The sequence below is a fragment of the Anarhichas minor genome, unplaced genomic scaffold (assembly GCF_050575085.1).
Source record: "Anarhichas minor isolate MPS153535 unplaced genomic scaffold, ASM5057508v1 ptg000137l, whole genome shotgun sequence".
Classification (NCBI taxonomy): domain Eukaryota; kingdom Metazoa; phylum Chordata; class Actinopteri; order Perciformes; family Anarhichadidae; genus Anarhichas; species Anarhichas minor.
Genome location: NW_027466583.1, coordinates 871,106 through 890,000, shown reverse-complemented (window position 1 = coordinate 890,000; position 18,895 = coordinate 871,106). Strand labels below are relative to the sequence as shown.

The 18,895-nt window shown below is 42.3% G+C and overlaps 5 protein-coding genes across 5 annotated transcripts in view; 3 read left to right on the top strand and 2 right to left on the bottom strand.

Moving 5' to 3' along the window:
* The window catches only part of LOC142943467 (sodium/hydrogen exchanger 9B2), an 8,575-nt gene extending 5,829 nt beyond the window's left edge, over positions 1 to 2,746 (top strand). Inside the window, exons 10-15 of the mRNA XM_076084994.1 lie at positions 19 to 125; positions 201 to 350; positions 476 to 584; positions 715 to 851; positions 1,918 to 2,092; positions 2,336 to 2,746. Of these exons, the coding sequence (XP_075941109.1) occupies positions 19 to 125; positions 201 to 350; positions 476 to 584; positions 715 to 851; positions 1,918 to 2,092; positions 2,336 to 2,421 (764 nt within the window). The 3' untranslated portion in view covers positions 2,422 to 2,746. The remainder of the gene's footprint in view (positions 1 to 18; positions 126 to 200; positions 351 to 475; positions 585 to 714; positions 852 to 1,917; positions 2,093 to 2,335) is intronic.
* Positions 1 to 18,895, top strand: part of LOC142943477 (uncharacterized) — a 226,207-nt gene that overhangs the window by 49,034 nt on the left and 158,278 nt on the right. The gene's annotated exons all lie outside the window — the stretch shown is intronic.
* Positions 5,148 to 9,936, top strand: LOC142943458 (sialoadhesin-like). Its single transcript, XM_076084986.1, has 9 exons — positions 5,148 to 5,213; positions 5,354 to 5,392; positions 6,696 to 6,810; positions 6,940 to 7,100; positions 7,888 to 8,133; positions 8,215 to 8,508; positions 8,587 to 8,829; positions 9,059 to 9,193; positions 9,444 to 9,936. The coding sequence occupies exons 1-9, from the start codon at positions 5,189 to 5,191 to the stop codon at positions 9,554 to 9,556; spliced, it is 1,371 nt and encodes a 456-aa protein (XP_075941101.1). The 5' UTR covers positions 5,148 to 5,188; the 3' UTR covers positions 9,557 to 9,936.
* Positions 10,720 to 18,895, bottom strand: part of LOC142943464 (uncharacterized) — a 32,073-nt gene continuing 23,897 nt past the window's right edge. The window contains exon 6 of the mRNA XM_076084991.1: positions 10,720 to 10,915. Within this exon, the coding sequence (XP_075941106.1) occupies positions 10,803 to 10,915 (113 nt within the window). The 3' untranslated portion in view covers positions 10,720 to 10,802. The remainder of the gene's footprint in view (positions 10,916 to 18,895) is intronic.
* Positions 10,950 to 12,787, bottom strand: LOC142943476 (Fc receptor-like B). Its single transcript, XM_076085009.1, has 5 exons — positions 12,757 to 12,787; positions 11,605 to 11,865; positions 11,286 to 11,525; positions 11,045 to 11,215; positions 10,950 to 10,975 (listed from the first exon to the last, which is right to left on the bottom strand). The coding sequence occupies exons 1-5, from the start codon at positions 12,785 to 12,787 to the stop codon at positions 10,950 to 10,952; spliced, it is 729 nt and encodes a 242-aa protein (XP_075941124.1).

Genomic DNA, 18,895 nt, shown 5'->3' with positions numbered 1-18,895 from the left:
GCTGTGTTTGTCCTGCAGGTTCTATGTGGATGAACATACTGAAGGGTCTCCTGGAGGTGGTGGGAGGAGTTATAGCCGGGCTGATCCTGGGTCTGTTCCTGTGCTACTTCCCCAGTAAAGACCAGGTGAGGCTGTGGTTCTATTTAAATCTTGAATGTAGTTTATTTGATTCTCTAAACGTTCTCTCTGTCCCTCTGCAGGAGGACCTGGTGTTGAGGAGGACTCTCATGTTGTTGGGTCTGTCCATATTTTCGGTCTTCTTCAGTCACGTTATTGGTTTTGCCGGAGCCGGTGGACTCTCTACACTGGTTCTGGCCTTTCTGGCTGCGCTGGGATGGAAGACCGACAAGGTACCACACATCAGAACCACGTTAATCTGGATTTAACACCTGGATCCAGACCTGTTCACACAACCCTCAGCATGTCTTTAAACCGTTTGAATGTGTTTGAGATCAGTGGTTGTCTTCACGTGCAGGCCCCGGTGGCTGCCATGGTGGGGCGCTCATGGGACGTCTTCCAGCCGCTCCTCTTTGGACTGATTGGAGCAGAGATCACCATAGCAACCCTCAGCCCCAGCACCGTGGGTGAGAACCATGTGGAAACAAGCAAACAGCACATCATTTAGACCTGGTCTCAGGAACCAGGAACCAAGTGGACCATGTAACAAACAGGTTTTACACTCTGTGTTGTTCCATCCGTCTCTTGTGTGTCCAGGTCTCGGTCTGGCCTGTATCAGTACCGGTCTGGTGATCCGCCTCCTCGTCACCTTCCTGCTGGTTCATTACGGAGGATTTAACCTAAAGGAGAAACTCTTCATCTCTGTGGCCTGGCTCCCCAAAGCCACTGTACAGGTCTGTATGCATAGAACCTAATGACAGACCACGAGAACCACCGAATGACCCTAAGACCTTCTCTATGACTGCTAGAACTTTGACAATGATAACCACACAAAGGACGTCTAGACTATCCTAGAACCTTCTGAAGGACATATGACTCCTATAACCACATTCTCAGAAATAAAGTTGCTAGCTAGAACCATGTAGGGTTATTCGGCCTGTCCTCATAGGAGGACCTTTTTGGTTCCTTGTAGAACCCCCTAGGAGAGGTTCTACAGACAACCCTTCTATGATATAACAGTTCCACTCAAAACCCTCTCTCGAGGTTTTATCCAGAACCTTTCCACCTGCTCAGGGTGCTAACATGAACCCAACCATGAGCCCTTTTATATTTGAAGGGTTTCATCTAGAACCCTAAAGGGTCGGGACGTTCCCTTTTAAGACCCGTGCTATCAAGAATCCTTAGAAACTCTTTCTTCCAAAAAGGGTTCTTTGGATGAAAAATGTTCTTCTTTCAAAGAACCCTAGAAAAACAATTTGCTTCAGAAGCAAATGGTTCTGGGTACAACCTCAGCCCTTCAGGAAGAACCCATTGGAACCATTATTTGTAAGCGTGCACCTACAGGAGAGCTTTTTCAATCCCCATTAGAACCTTTAAAAGAACCACTGGAATCCTTTACAGGACTCCTAGAACCTCATCAGTGACTACACAAGAACCACTTAATAGAACCTCCTAAATGACCCCTACAATGTATTCATTGACGATAAGAACCTTATAAATGATGACTGACCATCCAAAAGATCTCTAGAACCTCCTCCACTAGGGCCGACAGAATGACCACTAGAACCTGTTAAAAGATGCCTTGAACCTCTTCAGTCACAACATTAGACCCCTTTCAGAACATTTATGACCTTTCAAATCTCCCAAAGTTGTCCCTAGAACCCTTTTAAAGGACCTCCAAAACCTCCTTAGTGATAACAGGAATCTTCATACATGTCAAGTTCAATGTAGCCTTGGAGTTTTGGGTTCTAGCAGTCATGTGCATTTAGAATGTCTGATGTGTGTTTATTTGTGTGCCAGGCGGCTATCGGCTCCAAAGCATTGGACTTGGCGAGAGAGAACAAGGATGAGAACTTGATTAAGTTTGGTTTGGACGTTCTAACGTTAGCCGTGTTAGCCATCCTGACCACGGCTCCCATTGGAGCGCTGGGTATCGGACTGGCAGGACCACGACTCCTGGCCCGGCAGGTCAAAGGTCAGTGAAGTGAAGACTGGGCAAAAGGTCCTCACAAAGCACAATGTCCTCACTACGATGATGTTAAATGGAAATGGGTCCCCATAAAGTTAGCAATACAAGCCTACACACACACTTTCTCGTCATTGAACCCTTTATTAATATTATTATTTATTATTATTTATTATTATTCATTATTATTCATTATTACTGACAGAAGGATAGACGGATCATATTTTTGCTCACAGATTTTAATCTCAGCAGATGATACAGAAGGCGGAGCCACGACTCCAATCAGCAATGGGATTGGTCAAGAAAAGGACAACGTGACCCTTGAGAGCAAGCTATGAGGCCTCTGATTGGACAGACAAAAGAAAGCTATTTTATACACAATAAGTTAAAACCTTCTGTAGACGCAGTTATGTTTTTTTAAATGTCTTTGCTGTGTGTTTATTTTCATGTGCTAATGCTAGCTTGTACTAGCTACTGTCGCTAAATCAAAATTATGTTTTTCACTCAGAATTTAGAGATTGTCTTTCTTAAAGGTATGTATTCCAAGCGTATTGTTTCAACACATAAGTTATTAAAATAAAAAATACCTGTTAAAATGATGAGATATGAAGTCAAAATTCCTATATGTTGAATTATTGGAAGTTAAACCTTATCGTTAGCTCATTAGCATGGTGGTCTGGGGGCAAATGAAGGCAGAATACCATTTATTTACTAGTAGTTAGCTAGCTATTGTTAGCATAGCATGCTAAATTTATAAATTCTCACCGGCAGCTACTTTAGCGAGCGCGGTTATCTGATTTTTGAGGGCGTTCAAACGTGGACTAATTTCCCATTAGAAATAGTTTGTGTGAAGATTAAGACAAAAAGAGCTGAGGGGGAGGGGGTGGAGCTGGTAGTTAACTGAGCAGATAACTAGTGATATTATCGAAACTCGACTAATAAGTTCTAACTTAGTAGAAGCAGAAACTTACCAGATCTTTTGGGACACAGTGGAGGATATATATTATATAATAATAATATATATATATATAATTTATATATTATATATCTTTCTATCACTCTTATTGGAATTATTTTCTTCAAGTCCGAGAGCAATTAAGACAAATGTGTTCAACAATTATTGTAATGAGCTGAAATTTATCATCATTAATCAATGAAAAAGTCAATAAAGTTACAAAGTGACAAAGCACACTTTAATTTAATTTATAAATGTCTCAGTTTGGGATGAAACAGCTCTTTGATCAACAGGAAAACATCTGACTAGATGTTAACTGACACGTTGAAATTCAAATGTCATGCTGTGTAAAGTTCACGGATCAACAACAAACGTTTACAGGATGTAACACGTGAACCAACCAGACCCACGCAAGAAACTATGAAAAAAAAGACAAATCTTGGATCCGGTTTCTGGTCGACTTCAAAAAAAAGTTGAAACTTTGACATCTTCGCTCCTTTTTTATCAAAACGAAGATCAAAGTAGAAACCATCAGTGCTGCAGCTTCTCGTGGTTAGCTGCCGCTGACGGTACGACCAATGAGACTCGTGTGTTCAAGTCTCTTCATTAAAGAGTACATGCATGTCCTAACAGCACTGAAGTGGACCAGGACAAACGGAGGAAACACAAATGTTCTTTAATAACATGTAATAAAACACATTAGAATAAGATACAAAAAAGTGTCAAATCTGCGTTTGGTTTTGATGTCTCAAACACAGCGAGTGTTTCCTGTTTCCTCTGCTAAGTGTTCTTCTCCTCTCCTCAGACCACACTGAACACGTCTACAAGCAACCACAGGAAACCTGTTAGAACATCTCGACAAGGACACGCACAACCTCACAATGTTCATGAAGCTGTAATAATCCTTAAAATCTGAGGGTCCTTCTTTGGCTTATGTTAAAGCCTCTTAACGAGATTCATACCAGTCAGGCTCATTAACAAACTAACACACAAACAAACAAACACAAAGTAAAGCTGAGACGAGAATGATCAAAGGTTCTCTGGTTTAAAGTCATCTCAACTCAACTTCAGGTTTATTCACAACATCTGTTTCTTAATTTATCAACGTGACTCGACCTGTTTCTACTCAACGTGACTCGACCTGTTTCTGCTCAACGTGACTCGACCTGTTTCTGCTCAACGTGACTCGACCTGTTTCTGCTCAACGTGACTCGACCTGTTTCTGCTCAACGTGACTCGACCTGTTTCTGCTCAACGTGACTCGACCTGTTTCTGCTCAACGTGACTCGACCTGTTTCTGCTCAACGTGACTCGACCTGTTTCTGCTCAACGTGACTCGACCTGTTTCTGCTCAACGTGACTCGACCTGTTTCTGCTCAACGTCTCAACTCACGCTAGCTGCTCCCCCCTGTTTACAGTCTTTATGCTAAGCTAAGCTAACCATCAGATGGCTGTAGCTCCATGTTCAGATTAGAGAGTGGTGTCAATCTGAACATCTGACGCTCAGCAAGAATAAACATATTTCCCAAATTCTCACACTTGTCCTTTAAAAGAAGTCGTAAATTTCTGTTTGTGAAAACATCAGAACATTATATTTTCTTAGAGTTAGTCGAGATGAATTATCTTTCGCTGCAGCTGTTGTTCTTTTAGGATGTGGTGTGAGAACTTCAGATAATCTTTTGATCAGTCAGACAGGAAGTGAGCTCCGTCTCTCTGTAACAAACATCACAAACAATCTGACAATGAGAGACAACAACTAATCAGATCATGTTGACACCCCCCCCCCCCCCCCCCCTCTGGAACTCTCCCCCCAAACACATGCGAGACTGCACCGATCATCCCAAATCAAAACCCACCTTTACAGAACTGCTTTCAATGTGTGACCATTATTGTGTTTTATGTTTTTAGTGTGTAGCTTTTATATATGATGATTTGAATGTAAAGTGTCTTTGAGTACTCTGAAAAGCGCTCTATAAATAAAATGTATTATTATTATTATTGTTAATGAATGAAGTTGGATGAAGAAGACGTGATGCTTTCTGCTCGACGTTGTGCTCGACCACCTCTCGCTCTCTACTGGTGGTTTATTGTAACAGGATGTTGTCACCACGTGTCTCTGACGGTCAGCGGAGCTTCATTCTGCAGACGCCATGAAGGCAACTCTGCTTCTCCTCCGTAAGTAGAGAAAACCTTTAACACAGATGAACATTCATCATGCAAAACCAAACAAAGTGAAACCTTCATTTAGGGAACAGAGATGTGTTGTTGTGATGTAGATTATTACAAAGGAAATGTGACTGTGACTGTTGTTTCAGTGTTGGTGAGCGTCGGCCGGACGTCTGTCCACAGTCGTGGTGAGTTTCAACCCAAAGAACTGTGTGTTTGGGTTTAATTCCTCCTTCAGTCACTGAACAGACATTTATTTAAATGAAAATCTTTCTGAGGATATATATATAAAATCATAATTCATATAAATTCTGTGTCAAATCTAAAATGTCTGATGAACGTCTGTTTGCTGCTTCCTGTCTGTCTGAAGTCGGTTTTATCGCTTGTTTCCGATAAAAAACCCGACGGCAGAAGTCGACTTGTTGCTAAAAGTTGCTACGTAACATTTTGCTACGTAACATCAATAGTTTATATTTATTTGTTTATTATCACATAAGATCAGATGTTTGTTCTTTTATTTGTAAACACATGACATCATGGGGTTGTTTTATTCATGTGTTTCTTGTTACGCAGTAGAACACCTGAACAGCTGATCGTTTTAGTCGTTAACATCTTCACCTCAGTGAGTCTGAGACTTCCTGTTAGTCGGTTACGTTGATTTGAATGTGAACGTCCCTTCTTCTCCGACTCGATTGCTGTTTGTGAAAATATATATTTTTTTACATTTGTAGTCTGAAAAGTTGCAAAATCTAGCAGCAGAAATGTCTTAAAATCAGTTCCTAAAACACATTTTTACAGACTGGCTCTTCTGTGATCTCGTTGCTGTTTTATTTTTATTTGTTGATTTTACTAAATTATTTGACTACATTTTTTTATTATATTTTATTTATTTCTTAGTTTATTTTTATCGTATCGACTGTCTCTCTGAGCTTTCTGTTATTGTTATTATTGTCTGTCAAAGCACTTTGTAAACTCTGTTTTTAAAGGTGATGTATAAATAAAGTTATTATTATTATTATTATTATTATTATTATTATTATCAAGAACAACGCAACACAATCTGTTGACGTTCGAGCGGCAGCGCCCTCTAGTGGTCGTAGTGACGCCATCATATCAGATGGTGATAAAGAGCCGCGTGTCCGCTGGTCTGGAGTCTGTTTCAACACTTTCTATTAGAGAAAATAAATATGACTTGTGAGATGAATATTTGGGTTCACATCCCGAGGTCTGCCTGTTTGAGGAAGCAACAGCTTGTTTTGAGCCTCTCTGCCGTGATGTATTTGTACTTCACGTGAGTATTTTCTTCTGTTTTGTGTTGAAATGTTGTACTTTGGAGTTACTTTAAAGATTACAATTTTACAAAAGGAATCGATGGTATTTGGTGATGAATGAACATGTTGACCCGATGATGATGTCAGAGGATTAGAGGTCACTACAGTTAGTTTCATCACCGTCCATCCCATAATAGTCAAGATGTTTTTTCTCCCACAGCCTCGGTGACGGTCGCTCCCAACAAGTCTCAGTTCTACGAGTACGAGAACATCTCTGTGAGCTGTGAGCAGACGAGCTCCGCTGGATGGACGGCGTGGAGATACACGACCGACAAGTAAGTTTAACGGCAAAAACACGCTTCAGTTAGTCTGAACAACAATAACATTCCTTAAAAAGAAACCTTTAAAATGCTGAGTCAGGGTTTCCTTGATGCAGAAAGGTTGACGTGACGACACATTGTTAGGTTTTTTACTAGTGTAAAGCTGTCCCAGTGCGGATCGGGCTGGGGCGAACGGACCTCCTCCGCCTGCGTCATCAAGATCACCAAGCTGTCCGACAGCGGCGTGTACTGGTGTCAGTCCAGACACGGAGACAGCAGCAACACCGTCAACATCACCGTCATCAGTAAGACTTTACCGCACAAATACTTTCTCTTCTTCCTTTTCTGTATCAGTTCCGGTAATAGAACAAACTAAACTCTCACAATATGCCGAGTCAACACGAGTACGGAACAAGTCTTTGTTGATGACTCACTCGCTACACTTCTATGAGTCACATCAATTGTCTTAAAGGGAACCAATACATTAAAGGGGAAGTGATGCAGTTGTGTGGAGGCCCGGCTACAAACAGACAGGAAATACAAACTGCAGATACAAAGACACAACGGCCTGAGAGAGTCTGAGTGCTACCTGAACGACTGCTGCAAGCAAATAAATACAGGCGGCAACCTCCAGTTCTGAAAGCTGCATTCTCTCTAGTGTCCACCAGGGGGCGACTCCTCTGGTTGTATAGAAGTCTATGAGAAAATGACTCTACTTCTCTCTTGATTTATTACCTCAGTAAACATTGTAAACATGAGTTTATGGTCTCAATCTCTAGTTTCAAGTCTTCTTCAATACAGCATGATGTTCATTTAGTACATTATGGTCCATTTAGAGTCACACAGACCATAAAGCAGGGGATGCTTTAGGGCGGGGCTACACAGTGATGGCTTAAAAAACAAGATGGTGACGTCCATCGGATTGTCTGTTTCGGACAGTTACAGATCTACCATCTACCCTCCCAATAAACCACTTCTGGAAACCATGAAGAGACATTTTGTCCTTTTCTTGTTTTGTTCTTGTTTTGTTCATTTTGTTCTATCTATCCTCTGATATATTCAGCAGCCGTTGATCAAACTCTTCATGTTCAGGTCAGACTGAGCCGGTGTTGATGAGTCCTGTCCTCCCTATCACGGAGGGACATGACGTCACTCTGTCCTGTACGACAAAGAAAAACTCCATCAACCCCCGAGCTAGTTTCTACAGAGATGACTCCTTCATCAGGACTGAGCCTGAAAGTCTCATGACCATCCGCAATTTCTCCAAGTCTCACGAAGCTGCCTACAAATGTAAGATCGGCGGTGGCTTCTCTTCCCCCAGCTGGCTGCTGATGGAAGGTAGAGTCTGTTCACTCAACCTCACTCCCTTTTCTTTATCTTTGACATGTCCCACCTTGACTTGTTGTGTTTGATCCCCAGATGATTCCGACCCGGTTCGGCTCTCAGTGTCTCCTGACTCGTCTCAGCTGCTGGAGTATGATGCTCTGTCTCTGAGCTGCAGTAACGCCAGCGTTCGCGGCTGGAACGTCATCAGGTCCACCACATCCACCACGTCCACCACGTCTGAGGAGGAGATATCCAGCTGTGCGAAATGGGGGAAGCTCACCTCTGCAGGCTGCGTCATCCAGTTGACCAAGGTGCCCGACAGCGCCACCTACTGGTGCCAGTCTCCTGCAAATCAGCGGAGCAACTCTGTCCAGATCACCGTGTCCGGTAGGACGCTTCACAAAGGAACCTCTTCTCAGTTATAAGAAGCACAGAGCTACAACACATCCTCTGTCTTTTCTTCAGATGGACCGGTGATCCTGCAGAGTCCTGTCCTCCCTGTGACGGAGGGACACGAGGTCACTCTGTCCTGTAGGACCAAGAAAAACTCCTCCAACCCCCGAGCTGGTTTCTCTAAAGACGGATCCTTCATCAGGACTGAGCCTGAAGGTCTCATGACCATCCAGCATGTCTCCAGGTCTGATGAAGGCCTCTACAGGTGTACCATGAGTGATGGAGAGTCTCCACCCAGCTGGCTGTTTGTCACAGGTGAGGAGGTTGTGCACTCAGCAGGTGTTGAGTCCGTAGCTACGGTTCTATTCCTAGTTTTAAGTGAATATTGAGGTGACTTAAATCATTGTGTGGGTCATCTCTTCTGTTGCTAATCCGATAGATGCTAACTCTTTGGTTCTATTGGTTGACTGTCCCTGTTAAAGGTGTGTTTTAGTGAGTGTAACATTAGTGACATTCACCTGAACAGGTGTGTTTGTTTTTCCAGATCCACACGGCTCGTCTTCCTCGGCTGCAGACTCCACCCTCTCCTGGCTGGGAGTGATGCGCCACCTGCTGGTGGTGTCCCCGTACTGCGTCGCCACCGTCCTCATGGTGTCCGTGTTCCGACACAGGCCCACAGGTAGCACTGAGCCTCTGGTGGGAGTCAGTAAGGCTGCACATTCACCGTGTTCCCCATGTTAGCTTAGCACGGTAGCGTGCTAGCATTAGCTGATTATCGAGTGTCTTTAGTTCTGCAGGTATTTGGTCATAAACCAACAAATCAGACGCATTAACATGTCGACCTGTTGCAATCAATCGATCAAATCACAACATGCTTCATGTCGAATAACTCGTCAGACGATTCATTAAATGATTACGTAACTCTGCAGGAAGGAACCAGCCTGTTGTTATGACGACGTCTCCACCCAGCGAGGATGACGAGGGATTGGACCGAGCGTACGATGATGTCATTGCTGACGTCACCACCGAGTATCGATTCTAAACTTTTCTCTGTTGTTGTTGTTGTTGTTGTTGTTGTTGTTTTGTATGGTTAAATGTATGTTTTTACGTCGTGTTTTCAGCTTCTCTGTCGTGTTCGTCCGTTCTCGTGAACTCGATATCTCAGGAACTTCTGGAGGGAATGTCTTCAGATTTAGTCACAAACACCTGGACTCAAAGATGAACTGATCGCTGTGACCTCACAAAACCAGTTTACAACTACTCAAGAATCCATATTTTAATTAAGACAATTTAACACAAATGTCTAACGCAATATAATTAATAAGGGAAGACAATTTGGACTGACATGAATGTAAACTAATACTGTAATGCACTGTTTTGTAATTTGTCAATAAAGTTTTAAAGTGAACTTTTCAGTCAGAATGGTTCTTTGTCAAAGTGTCTTTAATTGTTGCTTTGATGCGTTTCCTTTTGATTGTTTTTGGCTTCACAGCTGAAAAACTGCAGTTTTATTAAGTATGAATAACAAATGAACATGTTTGACTTGGGCGCCCCCTGGTGGTAGAATCAACACAATGATTTAAATTTTCAAACTGAGATTAAAATGTGTATCTCACTGATGGTTGTATTGAATTATTATATATATATTTTATGATGAGTGAGTAGGAATTTAGGATATTGAAGAAATAAAGAACCATCATTTAATTTCTGACAATGCAGAGGTGGTGTAACTAAATGTAACTATAACTATATTTACTATGAACTATGACAAACAATGTATTTGATTTAATTTCGTAATAAATTCTAGGTAAGTTCTGTAATGGTAATTTTTTACGTATTATATAATTTTACTTACGTAGTATATATATTTCTACTCAGTATATGGTATTCATGCATAAGTAACTTCACGGTGTCTCTGTTGAGCAGAAGAAGAGTTCTCTAACTAACTGTGTTCTATGAGGATGTTCCAGCATCAAGGCCTTTGGGCCGCTGCTTTGGTTGCTGACTGTTTGTTGTTCATTGTTCTTCCTTTCAGTCTAAGACCAGAATGTCTGTAACATCGGCCGTCGGCCCCACCTTTGCTCCTTCTGTATAAAGAAAGCTTGTTCACGTTGTTCTTGGTTCTTCCTCACTGAGACTGAACGCATTCTGTTGTGATAATTGAACCTTCTCTGAGCAGAGAATAAATACACAGAAGGGAACCTCTGGTCTTTGGTGTTCTTTATTCTTTATTTCAGCATCCAAAGACTCACACAAAGCAGGTACAGGATATTCTTTCCCACCACAGTTCAGAAGTGATGCTCCGTGGTGGCAACAGTGATGATGTCATCGTAGTCATCATCCAATCCCTCCTCAGCCTGAGTGGGCGGGGTCATCACCATGGAGACGGGCGGGTCACTTCCTACATTCAGAGCGAGTTAGAAAGAGAAAGTAGATCAACAAGAGGAGTCAATCATGAACACTGGAGTGATTTGATTGGTTGATTGATTGGTTGATTGATTGATTGATTGATTGATTGATTGATTGATACCTGTGGGTCTGCATCGATATAAAGACACCATGATGAAAGTGGAGATGCAGTACGGACAGAACACCACCAGGTGGCAGACCAGTCTGATCACAAGGTGGGCGGGGTCTGAGGCAGGGGGCGGGGCCGATGTAGAGGGTGGAGTCGAGGAAGGGGGTGTGGTTGTGGGTTTACCTGCAGACAGAATCCCACCTGGTCAGGTGAACATGTGTGAATGAAGTGGTGAAATCAAAGGTGACCTCACCTGTGACAGACAGCCAGCTGGGTGGAGACTCTCCATCACTCATGTTACACCTGTAGAGGCCTTCATCAGACCTGGAGACATGCTGGATGGTCATGAGACCTTCAGGCTCAGTCCTGATGAAGGATCCGTCTTTAGAGAAACCAGCTGAGAGGTCGGAGGACGTCTTGGTCCTACAGGACAGAGTGACCTCATGTCCCTCCATCACAGGGAGGACAGGACTCTGCAGGATCACCGGTCCATCTGAACACAGAGACAAAGTCCAGCGTTTCATGCGTTCACACACAGCTTCATCAACACTGACTCCACAGTCTGATCTTACCAGAGACGCTGATGTTGATGCTGTTACTGGTTCCTCCCTCTCTGGACTCACACCAGTAGACTCCACCGTCCAAAGGGACCATGAAGCTGATCTTACAGGAGGAACCAGCTGATCTTCCCCATCCATCTCCACACTGACTCGTTTCTCCTTCACTGGTGTTTCTCCTCACAGTCCATGCAGAGGGGTCGTCCTCCTCACAGCTCAGAGAGACAGATTGTCCTTTGAATACCTGAGAGCTGCTGGGACTCACAGTGAGACGAGCTGAGAGGGAAAAGAGGACAGAAAACATGGTTAACATTAGATTTTTGTCCAGATTCCTCATGTTCCTACTTTCTGGGTTAGGGTTATGTGTTCATGTGTGCATGTGTTCATGTGTTCAAGTGTTTATGTGTACATGTGGTCATGTGTACATGTGTACATGTGTTCATGTGTTCATGTGTTCAAGTGTCATGTGTCCATGTGTCATGTGTTCATATGTTCATATGTTCATATGTTCATATGTTCATGTGTACATGTGTACATGTGTTCATGTGTTCACTGACCCTGGTGTGTTGAGCAGCTCAGCAGTGAGGTCAGAACTGAGGAGAGAGACGCTGAGAGTTAGCTTCAGGTTTGACTGTCGACAGAGAAACAAAGGAAGTAAACATATGATGATATCAATAAACAGCTCTGGTGCTTTTAGAAGCTGGATGCATCATTTTGAATGAAGGTCAGTTTTCACTGTGAACTAAAACACATCAGATCTGATGAAGTTTAACTGACGGAATAATTCACATGAATGACGACCAAGTGACTCACTTTGTGTTCTCTGCTGACAATATAATAATAATATAATAATATAATATAATATAATATAATATAATATAATATAATATAATATAATATAATAATATTATATTATATATATTATAATATAATAAAATATATAATATAATATAATAAAATATATAATATAATATAATACTATATATTATAAGTTGATTGAACACGTCATTCACTTGTACTGGCTCTACTCTGACTCGTGTAGATTCATGAAACACAGCGAATGAGAATGTAACAGAATAGATAATGAAATATAAATAAAGGACTTTCACTGCTCTCTGGAGACGAGCACACACACACACACACATACACACGTTTCAGTGGACTCACCCAGCAGCCGGTGTAAAGAGGATTCCTGCATCTTCAGTGATGTTCAGTGTGAGAGCAGCACTGTGAGGTCTACAGCTCACCTCCTTCCTCTTTATCTGTCAGATGGAGCTTTGAGGGGTTTGACCGAGCAGTTGGCAGGAAATGTGCTTTTTTTTGTTTTCATGTATTCATACGTCAGAGAGTCACATTTCTACTGTGCAGACACTCACACACAGAGAAATACATTCTGACCTTGAGTCTGTGAGGAAGCTGCATGTGTGGACTGAGAGAAACCAGACAGAAGGAACTTAAAGAGGCTGCTTCAGACACAGACTCATGTCCTCATTTTAAAACAGTCTTTGGTTCCTGTGAAGTGTCCATGTTGTGACAGTAACAATGTCCTCTTGTAGGACAGGACCCTGAATCAGGATCACGATGGTCTTCATGTTCTTCCTGCAGAAACCATCACGTCTCTGGAATCGACTTGAATGTAAATCAGCAGCATTGAATTTGAGCTCTCAGACACACTGAGGCTAGAATAACTGCTGTGTTTCAGTGAGTGAGAGTCTGAGGGGTCCTCGTACAACAGAGGTCCAGGATGTGGGTGGTCTAGAGAGGAGCCTGTCCTCACCGCAGCGCTACATCTAAACATTCTCTAGCTACTAACACGCACTAACCTCAGTCAGATAGAAGCCATTGTTTGGATGATGTGTTTATTTTCTTCAATGGTTGTAGAGCCTTAACTTCTGTAAATGAGCTCTTATTTCACTGCTGTCATTATGAAACACAGCTACGGTTATTATCTGTTTCATGTAAAAATGAAGCTCAACACCTATAAATACACCAACTGCAGAGTGCAGATACATGAATACACAGAGAGTGCGTCTCCTCTTGTCTCTGACTGCAGCTGGGACTGCTGAGCGAGGCTGCTGTGAGAGTAACCTGTGAGTGCTTTGCAGTGCAGAATGTACGTGCTTTCACATCAGAGTCAAAACACCAGAACAAGTCTCTAGATTTGTTGCTAGTAGCTTTTGACAAAAAAAGTCTCCATGAGGGTGTCACGGGAGTTCACGGGTAGGACCCAAACGCAAGACCACCGGAGACAGAGTCCGATGTAACAGATTTTATTTTGCCTGAATAAAGAGGACAGGAAGGTGTGGAGCCCGTGGTCCGACACCGGAGGGCAGGCAGATCGACATTGTGAGTCCCGTGGCTCGACACCAGAGGGCAACCCAGGCCTGCAAGACCAGGGTTGATATGCTGCCGGGTAACGAGCCAGATTGTCCGCAGCTGTGCATCCATCAGGGCGGTGGCAATGGGAGGTGTAATGAGTCAGACAGGGATCCTGACAGAGGGTTTGGAAAGTCGCCAGATTTAGCGAGAAAGTTGTCAAGTTGTCAACACTGGCACCGGCTAAATATGTCCCCAGAGCAACACTGGACGTAACAATAGTTCCTATCACATATAAAACCAAACAAAAATCCATCTTCATAAAAACAAGTTGTACAAATAATAATCTATAAACAAGCATATTAAAGCTACTGCAGATGTAAAAACAAAAGCAGTTCACTTACCAGAGCTGCTGTTCACTATTTAAAGACAAAGTCCATCCTCCTTTCTTTGTTAACAAAGAGTTTAATCTCACGGTTGTTCAGTACATCCGTGTGTTTTAGTTCCAGTAAGAAGTCCTTCTCCATTCATGGACGCCAGTGAAGACAGTCGAGCCTCCCCAGTTGTATTTCTTGAATACGTTTTAATGCGTTTGAGGCTGAAGATGTCCGCTCCACAGAGGCAGCAGATATTGGGATTGTCACCGCCCAACATGTCAAGCTAGCCCACTGACCAATCACGTACTTGTAGGCCAGCTAGCAGGCTCTGACAGTCAAAGAATACGCCCAACATGTCAAACTAAAGAGCTGATTGGTTGAACACTATGACAATCAACAATATCGTCTCCATTTACTTTAATCTGCACTGGCTGCAGGTGAGAGTCTGCAGGCCTCTGTCTCTGTTCTTACCTAGAGACACAGAGGTGAGATCTGATTGGATAAAAGCTCTACTTAAAACAAGCTGCACTGGAAGCAGAGCAACTGAGGAAGACAGTAGCTGTGCAATGAGAACATAAGATAATGGGGAAATATTTATATAAATTATAATACATGTAGTGTATTTAAGAAAAATTATTAAATTATAAAATAGATATAACTTTGTGATTCTGTTTAGGCCAGCAGAGAAGGCTTTCATGGCCCCGACGGCCCACCAGTGTCAGGCAGGTACAACCCACTAGAACTATGACGCAACTACATGTAGCTCCACCCCAAGTCAGACGGCAGCCAATAGAATTCTACAGCTGATTCTAAACCCGGTGACGTTTTGACTGGATACCAGCAGGAGCTTCAGAGTTTATTCTCCATGGAAGCCGTTTATTTTCTCCATCAACCACAGAAGAAGTAACCTGTATTTCTGTTTAGTACTTGTTGTAAAGTTCAGATATGTTGAAACTAAACGGTGTGTTGTCTGGTTCATAACATCATCTGTCTAGTGAGACACATGTCAGCTGTTTACTACAGCTGTACGAACACTAAATAATCACATTATGCTGTGATTCAATCACAATAAACAGATAAAAAAGATGCTACGTAAGGATGCAGAATTGTAAAAAGTTTGAATCCATGTTCTCTTAGTTCTCTCCTCAAGACGACAAATAAATAACTTTTAAAATACTTGTTTTTTTAATGGAGCTCTGATCGATTGGTGCTATGCTAAGCTAACATTGTAGCATCTCCATCAACCCTCAAACACGGCTTCATGCCGCACAGGAGAGGGACTCTGGAGACCAGGTGTCCTCCAGGTGGACCTGGACTTAGTACCGTGGGATCAGTAAGTTGTTCTTATTGTACTTCAACAGGCTGTCGTTGTGTTTTTGTACCTGTCAGAAGCTAATGCTAACTAGCACCATGTAGCACCATGCTAACGCTAACTAGCACCATGTAGCACCATGCTAACGCTAACTAGCACCATGCTAACGCTAACTAGCACCATGTAGCACCATGCTAACGCTAACTAGCACCATGTAGCACCATGCTAACGCTAGGTGTTGTTGGGGTCCCGGTTACTAGCAGCCATTATCTAGGCTGAGCCTGTTTGTCAGTGTGCTTCTTTCTTGTCCGCCATGTTTGTTTGTGCTGTGTTCCTTCTTATTCTGAAGCCAGAGTCTCGCTGTGAAGTACGAGCTTGTAGCAGGAAGGTTTGTCCACCGTGTGTGAGTGTGTCTGTGTGTTTGGTTAGCCGTCATTTGCACATGCGCAGAGTGTAGACAACTTACCAGAAACTCTGAGTCCAGCAGAGGGCCATGTTGACTAGAGGTGGTTCTTACTGACACAGTAGTTGTGTTGTGTGTGTGTGTGTGTGTGTGAGTATATATATGTATATACACATATACGTATATACAGTATATGTATATCTGTATACAGTATATACATATATATATATACACATATATACACATATGTATTCTGTGTATATATATATATATCTTTTGTATTTCTATATATTTAAATAAATAATATAACAGACTGGACTCTTTCAGTGGGACCAGCAGCTCTGCTGGTGCTCAGTGTCTCTGGTTATCTGGTGCAGCTCACTGAAACTAATGCAGTGTGAACACAAACACTCACAAGTTACAGTACACGTTGGACACAAACACTCACAAGTACACGTTGGAAACAGACTGATAGATTATCAAGCAGTGATGTTGGTACTGCTCCTACTTTCTGTTGCGTTTGCTTTCACTGGGGTGTGGACATCAACGCAGTCATGCGCAGTCACGAGCCAACCAAAGGTGTATTCTCTGCACTAACACACCCTGTTAACCAGTGTGTGAGTATAACAGGACAGAACCAGCAGCTATCATGGCTTCGCTCCTCATCCTGTCTTTGGTTCTGACTGAAGCTGCTGGTAAAGATCAACTTTTAACCACAACAGATATCTTTATGGAGATTTCTGTTTGGACCAGTTTTGTGAAACAGTTATGATCTTGTTTTAGTAAATATTGGTAGATGGAGTGTAATGGTTCACTTGATGATCTCTGTCACAGTTAATCTCAGCTTGTTTGATAATCAGACTGGATTTTTAAACGTGTAAAGAACTGTTTTGAAGTAGTTCCTGTAATGTAAATGATGAATTAGTTCCAGTGTTTCCCCTAGAACAGGGGTCCTCAACCTTTTCTATCCAAAGAGCCATTTTGCTCTATTTTCCACCAAATAAAATGTGTCTGGAGCCGCAAAAGCTATTTGATATCGCAGCTTATAAAGTGTTATATATAGTTATATTATATATACAAAAACTATAGTTTGTTGTATTTATGAAAATATAGAACAAGAATAAAGACAATTCTTGAGATTTTATTGCTATTTTACCTGATATAACAATATTAAACTCTTATGAAGAGGAGAGTTTGCTGCAGCAGCTGAAGAATCATCTCCAGCGTGACACTGTTCAGCACATGCTGTGTGCTTGTTCTGGAAGCAGACAGTAAGTCAGCATCTTTATTCTCCTCCGTGACTTTTCTTTTTTTGGATTTATCCATTGATAGTTTACAGAGGGCGGGGGTCTGAACATCATGATCAGCCACCTGCAGGGAAAAGCGCTTGACAGGTGTAGAGGATTTAACTGCCTGTGGGAACAATTAACATATAAGATTCTGTTCATTCTTGCTTATAAATTATATTCTCTCTGAACACGTTTCTCTTGTTGGAGAACGTCATGTGAGATAACTTCTTCGATTAGCGCAATGTTCCTGCTCTTCTTTCTATTTCCTCGTCTCAGCCCCGTGTGTCACGTGTGTGTAAACCTCGCTCGAGTCAGGAAACTCACTTGCAACGCATTGGTCGGTGTGTTTCCTGCACCGCCGAACAAGTGCCGTAACGGCTGAATAAGAAGCGCCGGTTAAAGTATAAACTCAATGTTAGATATGTAAAATTCCGAATTATCAATCGGATATAGGTCCTGGGTCCGGATCCGGTCCGCCAGTTGGGGACCCCTGATGTAGACTCAGGGAGCCGCAACAGAGGGGCTGAAGAGCCGCATGCGGCTCCTGAGCCGCAGGTTGCCGACCCCTGCACTAGGGTTACAGCTTTGGGGTTCATGTGTTTCTTTTAATGACAGCAGTCAATATAACAACTGAACAATTATTTGAACTGTACATTGAACTAAACAACACATACATGCATGTATGCATGTATGTGTGTGTTGTATGTATGTAATGTATGTATATACTTACTTACGGGGGGCGTGGCCAACCGTCGGGCGATTGGTGATTGGCTGAAATATAACAATAACAAACAGACTGACACTGACGTCATTCAGTGAAACAGATTAACCCCTCGCTGTCTGAAAGACTGAATCAGAACAAATACTTTTTTACTCAGTGTCTGTGTTCAGAGAAATCAGACAAACTGCTCCTCTATTTACACTACTGTACCAAATCTATTGTTGTTGTTCTTTATGTTCATATAGATTCTTCTATTTATATTTATATTATACAGAGTAGCTCAATGTTTATGCTTAGTATCTTAGTTGTCTTTAATGTTCTTGTTTGTATGTGTTTCTTGTTTCTTGTATATTCTGTTTGTACGTTGAGAGTAATGTTTAACCCAGGGGTGTCAAACATACGGCCCGCACGTCATTTTATGTGGCCCGCGAATCCGCCAGCAAAAAAACAAAACAAAAAAAAAATTGTTTTATAATTTTTTTTTTTTTTTTTACAAAAATGAAAAGTTAGACGTGAAAATAAAAGTATCCCCATGGTCGAAATTATGAGATAGAAAGTCGAAATTATGAGATAGCATGTTGTCTGTGTGCCGACATTAAAACTATCACAACAGGTGGACAGGAGAGGCAACAACCCATAAAGAGGTTTTCCAACAAGTGATTGGGCCTTTCTCAATATGCGTACTTGTCTGTACTTGTGAACTCGTGGACTTGTGGAACGTCATCAGGCTCAGCCCAAGTACTGTTCCAATTCAAAGTTCACATCAAGCCAAGCACCGTCCAAATGCCCGGATGTGGCTCGCTCCGCCCATTTTATCGGGGACGCATCGGAGGTGACTTGTCTGTACTCGGACAGCCAAATATCCCATAATGCATTTTGCTCCAGCAA

What these genes read in the sequence shown, in the direction of transcription:
- LOC142943458 (XM_076084986.1), top strand. Translation starts at nt 5,189, where the DNA reads ATGAAGGCAACTCTGCTTCTCCTCC. An exon ending in CGTCAACATCACCGTCATCA is followed by an intron (nt 7,101 to 7,887) that starts GTAAGACTTTAC and finishes CTTCATGTTCAG; the next exon opens with GTCAGACTGAGCCGGTGTTG. An exon ending in TGTCCAGATCACCGTGTCCG is followed by an intron (nt 8,509 to 8,586) that starts GTAGGACGCTTC and finishes TCTTTTCTTCAG; the next exon opens with ATGGACCGGTGATCCTGCAG.
- LOC142943476 (XM_076085009.1), bottom strand. Translation starts at nt 12,787, where the DNA reads ATGCAGGAATCCTCTTTACACCGGCTGCTGG. An exon ending in CTCTTTACACCGGCTGCTGG is followed by an intron (nt 11,866 to 12,756) that starts GTGAGTCCACTG and finishes TTTCCCTCTCAG; the next exon opens with CTCGTCTCACTGTGAGTCCC. An exon ending in ATATCGATGCAGACCCACAG is followed by an intron (nt 10,976 to 11,044) that starts GTATCAATCAAT and finishes AAATCACTCCAG; the next exon opens with TGTTCATGATTGACTCCTCT.